At 43.3% G+C, this 15,031-nt stretch overlaps 1 protein-coding gene across 2 annotated transcripts; it reads right to left on the bottom strand.

Moving 5' to 3' along the window:
- Window positions 1-475: 475 nt before the first annotated feature.
- Window positions 476-13,516, bottom strand: LPAR4 (lysophosphatidic acid receptor 4). Of its 2 annotated transcripts, none has more exons than XM_040614464.1 (2): window positions 13,347-13,516; window positions 476-1,869 (listed from the first exon to the last, which is right to left on the bottom strand). In XM_040614464.1, exon 2 carries the CDS (start codon window positions 1,712-1,714, stop codon window positions 668-670), a length of 1,047 nt encoding a protein of 348 aa, XP_040470398.1. In that variant the 5' UTR covers window positions 1,715-1,869; window positions 13,347-13,516; the 3' UTR covers window positions 476-667. The 2 variants fall into 2 exon arrangements, with proteins under 2 accessions (XP_040470398.1, XP_040470397.1); XM_040614463.1 differs by lacking the exon at window positions 13,347-13,516 and adding an exon at window positions 12,327-12,757.
- Between the last annotated feature and the right edge of the window lie 1,515 nt (window positions 13,517-15,031).

The raw sequence follows: 15,031 nt of genomic DNA on the forward strand, positions 1-15,031 counted from the left end.
TTTAATCTGACAACAATGAAACTTCTTATTTCAAAACTGCATTATTAATTATTCTCTCCTCTTATTATTTTTGTTATCATCAAGGAACTGTTTTGCCTACTGTTACAACAATTATTTACACTTCAAACCTCTCCATACATTAAATTCAGCATGACTGTGTCTAGTAAAACCAGGATGTATACTCTAGCAGTGAAGTAAGGAAAAGCCAGAAGCTTTTATTATGCCTTTTTAAGCAAACATATTGCGTGAAGTTATTGAGTTAACATATGATGTGTCTCCAGAAGGCATGAAATATTGGTAGATATTGCTAAGAAAATTAATTTTTCTGTTTCCCAACTGGTCCCATGTCAACTGCTGGGGGAAAAAATGCCAAATGTTGGCACCTTCTGGTTAAAGAAGCTGTTCTATTCCCTCCTTAGTTGGCACGTATGTCGTTACCAATCCATAATCTCCAAAGGGAGATCCATAGGGATTTTTATATTTCATGTTCACCTGTTGCATCTGATGGGACCATCCCAGTGTAAGGATTTTTCTACCTGTGTAGTTATCCCCCAGGCAACTTTTCTTCATTAACACCACGTGTGAGCCCACATATTCTGAAACAACTATTTCACATATGGTGTTAATCAAAAGTTAATGGGGGCTAACTTCATGTGTAAACTTCTTGCTAGAAATGCGATTCAGATGTCGGGTCCCCTCCATTCGTAATAGCCTGGTCACTTATTTCATCCTGTGGTGCTGGTAGTGCAGTCTTTGTTAGAGGTGTCTCAGTCTTGAAAAGAGAATCCATTTTTATCTGGGTTTTTATGTTGAAAGACTTCTGGAAGGATTCTGATGTGAAGTAATAGATGAAGGGGTCAAAGCAGCAGTTCATTGTTGCAATGCACAATGTGATTGGGTACAGTGTCCTCGCAAACCTCTCCAAGGAGCAATTTGCTATCGCTTGGGACCGCACAAGAGCATACAAGAAGAGTATGGAATTGTAAGGCACAAAGCACACAACAAAAATGGCCACGTGCACAATGATCATTTTCAATACTTTCTCTTTGTTTGTCCCAATCTGAGACAAGGTGGCAGGTTTCCGGAGAGTCCTGAGAACTAAAGAAGAGCATGTAAGGTTGAGTAGCAAAGGAATTATGAAACCTACCACTTCAATAAATATGGTGATCTTAGACAGATAGGTTTTCCAGATACGTTTGGAAAAACCTTCAAAACAGGTCGTGCTGGTGTTAGAAATGTTGGTTGTGGAGAACAAGGAAGCTGAAATTCCACCGCTGAGGACCAGTATCCAAACACCAGCACAGACTATGGCAGAATTTCTCCTGGTCCTAATGGTGCGAGATTGGAATGGATAGACGATAGCAAGGAAACGGTCAACACTAATGCAGGTGAGGAACAGCATGCTCCCGTAGATGTTAGTGAGAAATGCTGTACCAGAAATCTTGCACAGGCTATCTCCAAAAGGCCAATGCCTGTTAAAATTATAAAAAATTTTAAAAGGCAAAGTGAACACAAAAAGCAAATCTGAAACAGCTAGGTTTGTCATGAAAATGGCTGTTTCACTTCGCATTTTCATCCGAAAGCAGAAAACAAAGAGGGAAGCACAGTTAGTAATCAAACCAAGGATGAAGACCACGCTGTACACTGCTCCATACAAGTTGTACTTAAAGGAATCATCTGTCAAACAGGTATGATTGTTGCTGTGGTTTCCCATGCCAAGTCTGTGATGTACTTCCAAAGAACTTCAAAGTCTACTTCAGTGACATCCATAAAACAAGACAGTGATCTCTTCTCTTCCTGAAGAAACACATTCCAGGAAGGTTGCTTGACACCATGCTACACCGCGTCTCTGTCACAAGTACTTTCATCCTGAAGGAGAGAGAAATAAATTACATCGGTCTTGTGACCTGCTATTACCTAAAGTGGCTGTGCAAGAGAACACGTACTCTTTCCTTTCCAAATGAATGGAGTACAAACAAGGCCAGTAATTAGTTTCCAAGGTAGTTTTTATAAATTCCACTATTATTGGGATTTTTCATATTTGAACACAGCAGTTACTGTACTCAGCCTTGCCTTTCCTTCCCCCATCACTCCCCCATCCTCCTATTGGAAGGAGAGTGATTGCTAATTCCAACTTTCCACTTGGAAAGGTTTTTCTTTAAAATTTGAGATGGAATTGGCCCAGTGTGTTTGGAAACAAATGAAATCATGGACCCACAATTTTGCTCAGGTATAGAATCAAACAGTCTGAAATGTTCACCCAAATTTGAAACAAGGGGAGAAAGAAGCTGAAAGCTTTAGCGTTCACGTTTAACTGTGCAGAAATTAAAATTCTATGGTTTTCCAACCTTTTTTGGTTCAAAAGTATTAAAAAAAAACACCCAAATCTGCATTAATAAAGTACTGCTTTGCCTTTTTTCTACTTGAAAATATGAGCATCCTTACACATGTTTTCAAAGTGAAAAACTTAAATGTTGTATTTCAGAAGCGTTTTTCAAAAATACTTTCCAAAGTTATGCTTGCCACTTGGAAAATGTTGCTTTTTTCCTCCTTAAAAATTTATGCAAAAATGGTATTGCTTTCAACAGGACCTTTTTTTGCAAATGTAGAATGATTTGCAAAAAGGACTCTTCTAAGCTTTACCAGCAGCTTCATTTCACTTCTACTCTTTGTCACGATTCAGAACCTGAAATTTGGAAAAACTCATAAACTACATTCTTGTAAGACTTTGTCCCAATTCTGCAAGCTTTAGAGAAATATATATAAAGCAAGCATGCTGTTTGTTGGACATAAGTGCTTTCTGAACTGTCTTGATGCTCTCTTATTGTTATTCTAAGAATTGTTGTTAAGGCCTGTGAGGATAAGCAGTTGGAAAATCTCCCTCGTTGGAGCAAAGAGGGTTTGTGAGTTGGAACTTGGGCACGGTAGTCAGTACATCCTGGAAATGTGGAGCAAAGCTGGGTAGCCAAGGGAAAGACCTTTGCCTTGTAAACTATAGCAAACCAAATGCGAAACAAAGATTGTAATCTAAGAAACGTTGCAGTAGTTACAACTATGGAGGAATTCAGACAGACGAAACCCTTGTTGAAGAGTAGGATCATTTCCAGAAAGCGATTCTCTGACAATGTAGTTTCAACAGCAAACATGTAACTGAGTTGTGTTAAAGGCTGAAAGGCAACATATAAACAAACTGGAGAAGCAAGCATAGAATCAGGACAATTTGGGATGCAAACTGATGAAAATCAAATGCCTTCCATATGTTTTCCTACTGGAAAAGCTCATGCTGACAATTGTTTTTGCACACAGTCTGTCAGTGAGTCAGCTGGCAAAATGTCAAGTGTTAAGAAAGATGTAATAGCTGTTAGGTGCAGATCCTGCCCTCACCTGGGAGTGCCTGCACAACTGCAGGCTCCACAAAAACCAGTGCTTTTTAAGCAATAAGCAAGTTTAACAAACTTAAATAAGCAGGCAGCACCTTGCTTTTGCACCTTATAGATTAGTTGGATGTAAAGCAAAAGAGCAGGAAGGGAGGATCCCCAGCTCTCACTCCTCAGAAAGATGACTTTCAAATTACTGGAACTTTTTAACATCCAAAAAGATGACTTGGAACTATCAGGTCTCTCCTGTCAGGGGGGTTCACGCTCTACACAGGCCAGGGCAGCATCAAGACTGGGGCAGCGAAGTGGTGCTCTGTGGTTTGCTGTGCTGGTTGTGTTTGCTCTGCATGCCTTGAACTACTGCAATTCCTTGTGATTTGCGTAGGCTGGTTTAGTACACGCTCTTCACCCAGCTTTGTAAATTCTTCCTTCATTTTAGTTGCATTTTGAGTTACACATTTGCAATACCCTGCCTTAGCAAATGTCCAAACCAGAAGTAGATATGCCCTTATCTGATTGCTGATGATTTTGTGGCAATGGTAGAGCCAATCCGTGTCAGGACCTTCCCTACAGCATACGTACGCAGGCTCTTCATTGTGCAAACCTTACAAGGTGCTGGGGACAGCCAGGCAGAGTAGGGAACACACTGTGTAGGGGAGCAAAACCTTCCCTGCACCCTTTTGTGCTTTTTGCGCTCATCTCAGTGTTTTTTTCCTACTAAATTTGTGGCTAAATGAACCTTATTGGGAAATGCTCTTAAAAAGATACCAAACATTTAAACTTATGATAAGGATAGTAGTAAAATCTCAAAGGTGCACTTTCTTTGAATGCTTGGTAATCTAAATAAGCAAAGGTCTCACCTACAAGTTGAAATGCCTTTAAGCAAGAACTCAGTCAGATTCAAAAGCACATATGAGCTCCAACAGGAATAGATGAGCCTCTTAGCTTAACCCTCAGCCTAATGCATTTAATTCTTGGCTTGTAAATCCCTTTCAGTAAAGAAAGAGACTGCATGTTATCTCCATCAGGAGCAACTTTTGTTTATGCTGCAATGTAACCTCCATAAGTAGATAGTTTCCTTCTGCAGTGAGTAAAAACCACGTGTGCCAGACTCTCCTGGTCCAGGCTTTGTGTCTGGGTCCTAACAGGGGAGGTTTCAGAGGGACTGGGTGTCTAAAACCTTACATATCCACGTCCCTGGGAGGTGGATGGAAACCCCACTTTCCAGTCTGTGTGCACAGTCCAGGATTTTGGCTGTTCCTCAAAACACAGCCTGACGCAGCAGGTTTGAAAGGCAGCTTTCAGATGCTTACCTTTACTATTGACATAAGTGGTTGTTGCCAGCAGCCTGACCCAGATACTCATTGCACAGGAGAAAAGATGCTCGATCACATGATTCTTTTTTCCCTGCTCTGCATCAGACAACCACAAGGTCAAACGCCAGTTTTTTCTGGTGTATAAGTCTGCAGGAATTGCCTGCCAGCTATCGTCTAGCTAAGTTATGGTCTTTAAAATATAGGCCCATGTTGTTTATGTATCTAACACTGAGGTGTTTAAACAAGCTGATAAGTTGCTTTGAAACTCAGCCATGTGCTTTAAATTCTGTAGTATGAGTTACACGTTCAGTTTTCTGAATGTAAAATCCACTTTCCTTCCTCTTCACTAAGGATTAAAGCAATAGGATGCTCTTTATGTATGTAACGTTCACTACTGCTATTAACTTGGGGGGGGGCAAATACATTTTAAGATGGTGAAAACCACTTTACTGTTCTGTATTTCAGGCCAAGACTTTTAATCCTGTATCTACAACGGGGCAGTGCATGAGGGGAGGAATGTATTTAGCTGTGGTCAGAAGTGGTACCATAACCCAACATACAGCCTGTTTAGTGTGGTAATAGTGAAATAAAATAATATTAAATAATATATAAAAATAATAAACTAGTAAATAAAAATATCTCGTAGCAGGGATGGTACAAGCAAACCTACAGCAGCTGTCACTTAGGTAACCCTGTTATTCTCAGAGTTATGAAGTGGGGTTCAGCAGAGTAGCTGGCAGGGTTTGCTACCACTTGCCTTTTATTGTAGAAATATCCCTGGTTTCTATGTACTGAAAATAAAGGAAAACTTCTACGTATTGCTTCCTATGCTGCACAAGTATCCTGTTTACAATTCTTTCATTTCCTCCTCCTGGCACCCCAAGAAATCTTCAAAACAGCCAGCTTGCAGCTTAATTCAGATCAACCATTTGTTAGCACAGAAAATTACTGCAGGAAAAACCCACACTTTAAAATCAGATTCTGTAATTCTGTTAAACCCTTTCTTTCTGCTCATGCACATCCCATCCTCCACAAATCTACCAAATTGAGGTCAGAAAAAAAGTGTGATGTTTGGGACTGATGTTCTTATATGCGCACATTTCTTATTGTCATATCAGATGTTAAGATGAATGTAACTTTATCAGTCTGAATATGTAGGACATCCTGTGTGTGGGTTCATTTAAATAACTAAACACTGTAATGCCTTTCCTTGTGGAGTCTGATACAGACCAAATGTGAAAACCATTTAAATCTGAAGGATCTCTTTCTAGATTATCACTATGTGTATCCAGGTTATCTCTGAATCTTGAGATGCAAAGGTTTTGTAGGTATGGAAGCCAAAAACTGATGCACCAAAAAGTGGGAATATCGGGTTTGGGAGGGGTTTCTCTGGGTTTTCTCCAGAAATATCTCTAGGTTGTGGCAGCACTTGTTGTGTTTTGATATGGTCTCACCCTGACCTTGGAAATAAATCAGTATTTTCCTTGGGCACAGCATGCACTTTATGCCTTCTCTTGACAAGAACTGCATTCATTAGGGGGTTTTCACTTCACTGTTACTCAGGCAGTGCAATTATTGTATGAAGTATAACTCATCCCCAGCACTGAGCCCAAGGTTATGACTTTGCAACCGCAAACTCTCATTTCTTCAGTATCTTGGGTTTTATTTCCCTTCTTCATGTCCCTTTATTTACGCAGAAGGTTCAAAAAAGATTTTGTTAGGTTGGGGGTGGGGTGAGGTAGGTGGGTGTGTTTCATTTTTTGGAAGATGTTTGCATAGATGATAATTCTCCATAGGACTATAGGACCTGGATTCTTCCAGACTGGTATGAGTAGTGTAGGTCAGGTGAGATACACTGCAAATGTGTAAATATGGACTTAACAGATAAACAAGAAACTTTTTCTACCTGAAAAAGTAAATATTTCTGACAGTTCTGTGGCAGTGCTAAATAGCAACCATAACACCACCAAACTATTGTTTCTAAAGGCTTACAAGTGTTCACTTGAAAACCACAAAATGTGAATTCGGAGAAATCAAAGAGGAAAACGCAATAAAACCGTTTTGCCACCAAGTTCCCCGCTGCTTTGCTACTCCTACAATACCACAGTGCTTGTAATGGGACCTCCACTTAATAATACTTTCTTCTTTTCTTTTTTCACTAGTTATTTTTGGTTGCAAAGAACTCTCAGCAGAAAGCAGTTATAAGAACAGACCTCCAGTTTGGGAGAATCTGGTAGCTGGCTTTTCCCTTCTTGAGGCTGACAGGGCATTAACTGTGCTGCACAGTGCTGCTGCTCCGTTTTCCTGGTGCCAGCAGTGTGGGCTTATGGAAAACTGTACCAGGAACAGCAGGTGCTGCTGGACCCCGCTGCTGCTGCAGGGATGTGGCTGGGAACGGGAGGTGGCTTGGGACACCAAGTTTGGGCTTGGCTTTTAAACCAACCTGCTTGGCAAGTTGCTGTGAACTCTCCATCCTCCCCAGAGCTTCTTGCAGTTTCACAGTAACCTTCGCCTATGTTTCTTCCCTGGTGTGGTAGGAGCAGGAGTAAGGGTGGGATTGGACAGTGGGAAATGAAGCAGCTGCCTGTAAACAAAGCGCTATAGACTATAGGATGCAATGGAAAGTAGAAATGTTTTAATCTCTTTCATTTACTAATCCTAAAAGTGATGTATTTGAGAACAGTAGGAAAGAAGTAGACAGAAGTGTGACTTTGAAGTCCAGCAGAAGTTTCCTAGCTTCAAAGAGCCATTCTTCCCTGTGTCTTACCAGAGCAAATGCCCAGCCGTTATGCTGGGCAGAAGGGGGATGTTTTCTGATGATTAGCATAAAAGACAAGGCAGGAGGACTCTTATTCATGGCTTTGACACTTATTGTGCAAGGGTCTTCAATACCACCATGCTTTCCTGCCCTGGTGTTTGCTGTGGGTGTAATAACGTCTCCTGCACCTGGTAGGAAGGTGAAACCCTTGAGTTACTCCTGATAGTTTCTGTCAGTCAGGTTTCACCGTCTGCTTTTCAAATTCTCTTTGATAGAAGAAAAACAAAACATGGGAGCCCATGAGGCATTTCCCCTCACTCATCCACCAAGGGCGATCCCAGGGACCTGCTGGAACCAGGTGAGAGTCACCAGCGGCTCCTTTCCTTCCTGCCTTGGTGGCTTTGGCTCTCCAGGAACCAGACCCTTCAAGTTCAACAGCTACTTTCTCTTGCCAGTGAGTCAGCGAACGAATTCAGGACCCCAATTTAATTCTTCCCCTAGGCTCAGGTTTCCATTTCCCTACTCTGTCTATCAGACCTAATCTTAAAGGTGTTCTCCTTTTTTAATTTTTTTTTAATTGGTCAGCACTGCCATTGTCTCCTAACTGTCCTCTGAGACTTACAAAGCATTTCCTGCTCATGGTGACTTCTCTGTGCTGTATCTGTTTTGTATTGAGCTAATTAAAATGTTTCCTTCTGAAGAGAATAGTGAACTGACTTACCCCATATTCAGACACTGATCCTCAGGGCATGACTCTCTTTTTGTTTTCACTGAGAATGTCTCTCTCCATTTACATCACCCCTTTAACCCTTGATGTGCTTTGGGCTTCCCCATCCACTACGGCATTCAGAGGGTCTGATCCACAGCTCAGAAATGATGGAATTTGCCCCAAACTTCCCAGCAAAGTTGGTATTTTACTCTTGTAAGAGGGACTTCTTTGCTTGCAAAAGAACCTTAGTCTGATGCTGGAGCCCTGTGGGAATGTTGCTTGTTTTGACCCTCAGCTGTCTCACTAAGGGGAGATTGCGTTATAATAGCTTTGCTAGATTCAACAGAGATCCCAGTAAGAGAAGATTTAGATGCAAAGAAAAAACTGATGAAAAGCAGAGTTACACTGTTTGTCCAGGTTGTTTTCACTCAGGAGTAGAAGCTGGTGTTGGAGGTAGCTGCATCTTTGATGTAACCCTGTTTATTTACAAAGTGCGGTTAAGAAAAAAAATAAAAAAATAAGAGAGTCCTGTTTCCCTGAACCACTGGGGAATCCAATAACAGGACTCAGTTTATTTGCTTACAGTTCCAGTCAGCATCCTGCCCAAAAAGCTTCCTTTCTTTGCTTTCTCTGACACAATTTCCAGTGATTCCTTAGTGATCACTTGGCTTTTTGGTTCCTTGTTGCCTTTACTCACAAGGCGCCTGCAGCCGCATGAAGCCCCCCTTTCACCCGAGCCTTTTTGACTGCTCTCACCTAGGGCTGTGGCTCAGGGGCCGGTTCCTCTGCAGTCCCTTTGCTGAAGCAGGAGCACTGAACTTTCACCTCTGTTTATCCAAAAATTATAGGCTTTTTCCTTCCCTTTGCATGCATTAGTACCGACAAGCCTCCATCCAGCTGCCAGCACCACAGTATGAACACCTATTTCAGCTTTTGCAATCTAAACTGGGTGCACAGAGGTGTGGCCAATTTCCTTGCGGGTGCTGAGCACAGTCCTTCAGTGGGGCAGAAGGCAATCTGTACTCTGCTCTGCTGCTCAGGACCTTGAAGGACCTGTGCTCTGCATTTAACTGGAGGAGCTGATAAAACAACGCTTTCTTCTCCGATACTGCTTTATTCTGAGGGGGAAAGGTTTGAGAACTCTTCTGACAGCAGTATGGACTGGGTGGGTGTTGCCAGCCTTAGTTTCATTTGCTCCAGTGGTCTGGCCTGTGAGTGCTGGAGATGCACGGTCCCTGCCCAGAGCTGCTGCGCTCCCCGTTTTCCTTGGTGCACGTTTCTCAGCAAGAAATACGGAAGTATGGCTGGGGTCTTCATGTACTCTTCCTCACCTCCCCTCTAGGGAAAAACATTAAGGTCTAGAAAAATATTCAGTGGTGTGTAATGAAATGATGCATGAGCAAGTGCAGCACACAGCTATGCTTTTTCTCAGTAAGAACTACTACCAAGGGTAAATTTGCACTAGCGTGTTAAATAAGAGATGACTTTGCAATGCAAAAATAGCACATCTCAGCCAGTGAGTGATGTTTCTTAGAAATCAGGTTTCTAATAATGAGATGAGAGAAGAGCAATGATGTTTTGGCATTGTATAAAGGATGCTGCTTTTACTGCTAAATACAGTAATTTCCATTTACCGTGTAAAAGCAAATACATGCTGGAGACTGTGTTATCCTCAGGTTCAAGAAATTAAAATGGGAGTATTATTAGATGAAAATAAGAGATTCTGTTGTGGCTGTCTATTTACAAGCATAATAGATATTCAAAATATTATGAGATCATGCTATGTACAGAGAAAGCAATCTGTGCTGTTGCTAACGTGCACTTTTGTCTTGGGGTTAGGGACTGATGAAAGTCCCTCAATTTCATTTGCCAAGATAGAGACTTTCCTTTTTCTGTAAAACCAAACCATTAGAAATAATTCAGAAAACTTTCCTTGTAGCTGGGGTCAGCTAAGGCTAGTTTGGCTCCAAAGCAGTTGTGAATCTTTACCCCCTTTTATAGGACTGAACTGGGAAGATGGTGCGTTAGAGGAAGTCTTGCAGGGCCACTGTCCTTGTGAATAAAGAACTCCTCTTTTCAAGGAGAGAATTTGCCTTTTGTGAAAGGTGGTGGCTCCCCTTCCCTGAGACTAAATTGGATCCTTATTTATGGAGGAGGAGCAACTTGTGAAGGAGTGCAGTGAGTCTCTGCACGCACGCTTGACCTGGAAAGACCTGTTAAGGTTGGATGTGTGCTCCAGGAGCCATCCTCACTCACCCAGCCTGTGGACAGGATGGCTCACCGGTGTCTCATTTGTGATCCTGGAGCACTGTAGGACAATCAAGCTAGGACCACCACATCAGCCGTGTACATCTGGCCAGCAACACTCAGACATCGGTAAATCAAATATGTTTTAACTAGAGTTAGCTGCAGCCTGCACAAATACTTTACAGACACTGGCATAAATACGTATGGCTGCAGGCAGCCATGCTGTAAGTGCCAAGGCAGTACCAGGATACCCGAGTCCCTAAGTGTTTTGCCATTTACTGCTCTCCCCAGAGAGCAATTTTCTCTCGCCTTCCATTCCAGAAGTAACATGCTCCCCTACGTTGCACCCCTTCCCCAGGATCTGGCCCAAGGTTGGGGTAAAACTGCATTAATTCCAGCTCTTGTGCTCCAGCCATGAGGTCACAGGCTGGAGGAGGGCAACCATCTTACAGCTGGGAGTGCATCCTCCCTCTGGCACCAGCTGAGCGTTTGGGATCGCCTGCCTCTCAGAAAACTGGGAGGAGCAGGTTTTCACATTTTTTTTGGTCTCATTACAATACCCTGAATGAAAGTGAATGGGTAGTTGCATTCAGGCCTTAGTTCTGTTTGTCTGTCTGTGTACCAGCTGAGGTCCTAACTCCAGAATTCGAAAGACGCTGATTTTTATCAGTTGACCTAACCCTATTTAAACACATCTCGCTTTTAGTCTCAAAGGTTTAAAGTGATATGTATGCTCAGCCTCCCCCTCCCTCCCTCCCATGTTTTTCAGGATTTTCTTCTGAAATTCAGAGGCTTTGAACCTTCTCAAGTACCAAGGTTGGTTCCCTGCCTGTTTTATTTTAGCTTTCAGAATGCTAGTAAGGGAAAGAAGTTGGAAAAGTGCTACAAAGCAGGGAATATCCTTATCACTGACCTGTGAACTTTGCACTTCCCATCCTCTGGGTTTTACTGTTCTGTTCATATAGGGGAGTAATACAAAAACACACAATTGTGTCCTCTCAAGCAAAGATTAAGGACTGTCGTTAACCCCCTCCCAAGTTTTCTTGCAAATTCTTCCACAGTGGGCTTATATTGTGTTAAATCCTATTTCTTCCGAACAGCTGCATCTTTAGATATTGTTCATAATTCATTGTACTTTTGACACCAGATTTTCTATCTGCTTATAGCTGTATTTGAATTTTTCTTACGGAATTTTGCCACTGAGCTTAAAAGGAGTAGATTTTAGACATAAATGAAAGGCAAAGTGATAAATAAAACTTCTAGGTTTTGCAGTACAACATATATGTTATTTCCTAACTTTTAATACAGTTTGCAGGAGCCAGATCTCACATTTCAGCTTTGTAATTAATTTACATGTAAGCATGCATTATTGTAAGCTGCAAGCCTTATGTTTATGCCACATTCATATACAACTCTTTCTTAAGCCTACATTAGTGTCTTTATGATGCTGACTTCAAAAAAAAAAAAAAAAAAAAAAAGCCCTAAGGGATATTTTTCACAAATCTGAAACAAACAACAGGGATGGAAAAGTCCTTAACTTGTCATCTGCAGTGACACAATGAGAATTACGATGTGAATTATAACGATTTCCACTGCAACAGTTTGGAGGAGTAGCTCATGTAGTAATTACTTTGCAAAAACTCGGAGATCATCTTTCTCACTTTAAACAGAAACATTCGCCTCTCCCATCCCAACCACAGCACAGCTCAAGTAAGAAGAATGAGATCTGCCTGTATAGAAAAAACAGTGCTAATCTCCATTGAAATGTACAACTCGAGCCCATCCCCGGCTCGTTTTATCCCACGGATTTCTCCGAGCCTTCAGATTTCAGAAAACGCTACAACCCATTTTTTTTCAGAGCTGACATTAAATCCGGATGCTTTTCTGCGGAGGTAGAAAGCGAGGAACCAGAAACTTACCGGGGCAGAGCGGTCGGGGAGCCCATGCCCGCAGTGGCGGATCTCAGCCCGAGCCCCCCCTGCCAGCCCCCATTCCTCCTCCTTGTGTCGGCGGAATCGAGCCGCTCGGGACCGGGGTGCTCGGCCGGCGGAGAGGTCGCCCGTTCATCTTCAAAAGCCACAGCGCCCGGCAGCTGCCGGCCTCCCTTTGTTCGGGGAGGAAACAGAACTGCTGAACGCTGCAGCCATCGTGTCTTGGGAAACAGGACACAAGAATGGGCCCAATGTCTGGGCAGGGTCTGTGGGCAGGGGGAACCCCTGGGGGTCTCGGTAGGAAACGCTTTGCCATTGGGCAGGGGCGTGTTACCCGCGCCTGAGCCCGCCCCGCGCCCGCCGCCGCGCTGCCTTCCCGGCCGGGCTCTGGCTCCCGGCTCCGGCCCCCGGCTCCGGCTCCCAGCTCCCGGGCAGCCGGCGGTGGCAGCGCGGATTGCCTGAGCCCGCAGCCGGGCCCGCAGCCTGCGGAGCGTGCCCGCGCCCCCGCGCCGGGGTGGTCACGGGCAGGGGGAAGCTGCCGCTTCAGGCACAGATTTTCCTTTGCATGGCTGTAATTGTTTTCCCTTCCAATTAAAAAAGTGAGGAGGAGAGGGGGGAGCTGGGAAGCAGGAAAACATTGGGTAGGACTGGGAAGCTGCGAAGCAAGGCTGGCCATAGGAATAAAATATATTTCTTAACAGACTTAGAAAGGGATTGGTTTTTAGGTTGGAGTTTGTTGTTTGGCGTGGGGTTTTTGTTGTTTTTTAATTTCTCACAGGAGCTGACTAGGACAGTCTGGACTCTTGTACCCTAGCAGTTGAAAGCCCTGGGCTCCTGCTGGAAAATCTATAGGCATTCAAATGTTTAGGGACACAATTACAAATACTCCAGGGAAGTGTGGCTGCTCTTGCCTTTGTAGCTCACCCTGAGAGCTGCTGCTGCTGCCTTTCAGTGGATCAGCCTTCCAGCAGAGCCACTAGCTAAAAGCTTTTTATTTTTATCACTTACCTTTAATATCAGCCCTTCAGCTAGGGAAGAGGATCTTCTGGCAGCAAGAGTAACACAGCGGACGGCTTATTTGCCTCAGCCTGTTTATGCTGTGGAGCAGCTGGTGCCCTTTTATTTCTTTTTCAGCCCTCTGTAGTTCCATAGGTTTGAAATCCTGAGTCTGCTTTTAAAGCCCAGCCTCCTACCTAACGTGTCTTGCTCACATTGTGTTTGTCTCTCCTTTTCCTCCACTCTTCTTGGCTGTTCCCACAGGCAGCCAAGGCTAGTAAACAACTCACTGTGAAGCTGGAACTAATGTTATTCCTTGGGCTGGTGGCTGGCGCAGTGGGCTCGGACTCGCTTCTGCAGCATGCCCAGCTGCCACAGGCTTTTATCCAGTTGATGCGAGTAACTTCCTGAATATCTCATATAACAGCCTAACTCCAGTCTGCAAAACCTCATCCTCTGAGGGCTCACAGTTTAATACAATGTGTAAAAACACAAGTGTGGATTTGGATTGAAAATGGTGAAGGTGCAGATGTTTCCTGCTCCTAGTGGCCAAAGGTCCTTTTTCCCTTTTTCGACTGGTAAAGATGGCAATCTGGGTAAATTGTGAAGGGATGGCCAAAGACATCAGCCATCACCATCACCCATGTACAAACGTGGGGGTGAATATGGGGGCTGGCAGAAGGCTCAAGATGCAAAATCCACCAGTATCACCAGTAAACTTGCATACAGAAATCAGTTTTGGCTCTTTGTGGCTTGTGGGCATTTTCAGGCTGGCTGCATGGAAATCCTGATCCCTCAGGCATAATGCAACTTCTTTTCACTCCCCGGGCCCATTCTTATAGGTCTGTGAGTGTTCTCAGTGAGGACCGATTAAACACCAACTCTGCATTTGAAATCGCCCTTTTTAGGGAAAGAAGTGTGGTTTGGGTGGTTTGAAGCTGGACGTACTGATGCAGATTAGAGTGAGCATACCGAAACCCTTTGCAGATTAACGTTATGTGTCTCAGCCCTCAAAACTACCAGCTGATGGGCAAGCCCATTAGAAGGGAGAATGATTACTCCTTGGAGATTTAATACAGCAAAAATCTTAAACGAAAAATTCTCTTCTTCTTACAGTATTTAGCCAGAATGTGGCAACTGTGCCAATTTTGATGCTGTTGGAATGTAAATAGGCAGCTGTACCTACCTGGGAAGTTTGCTTTCTCTCTAGAGTTATTGGTTTAATTAAACACTCCTAACAAAAGTCTTCAGCTGTTGTGAACTTGGAGGGCTCTCAGGAACTCCTTACCTCTAACCTAACAGGAGACTGGGGGTGGTATTTTTGCCGGTTATGGACTCCATCCTTCTAAACCATCGTAGTGGTTCCAACTTCATATCCATCCATGGTTGCCATTGAATTCAAAAACATCTCTAGTGAGCAGGTTTTTCAGTCATCTGTGACTTTGGGTTTTTTTCTTTTAAAAGGAGCATCTTTTTCTGCTAGCTATAGCCAAAACTAGAAGTTGGAAAAGTAGAATCTCTAGATTGATCCGTGACACTAATCTCCAGCCTCTAGAGAGCATTAAAAAAAAAAAAAATCCCAACCTTTTCCCCTATGGGACATAAAAAAGTTTTGGTATTGTCCCCAGAGTGATATGTTCCTGCTCCCCTCCAAGGCACATTGCACAGAGCAATACACATAGGCCTTTGTCCTTCTC

Source organism: Falco naumanni, chromosome 14 (assembly GCF_017639655.2).
Source record: "Falco naumanni isolate bFalNau1 chromosome 14, bFalNau1.pat, whole genome shotgun sequence".
NCBI lineage: Eukaryota > Metazoa > Chordata > Aves > Falconiformes > Falconidae > Falco > Falco naumanni.

What these genes read in the sequence shown, in the direction of transcription:
- LPAR4 (XM_040614464.1), bottom strand. Translation starts at nt 1,714, where the DNA reads ATGGGAAACCACAGCAACAATCATACCTGTTTGACAGATGATTCCTTT.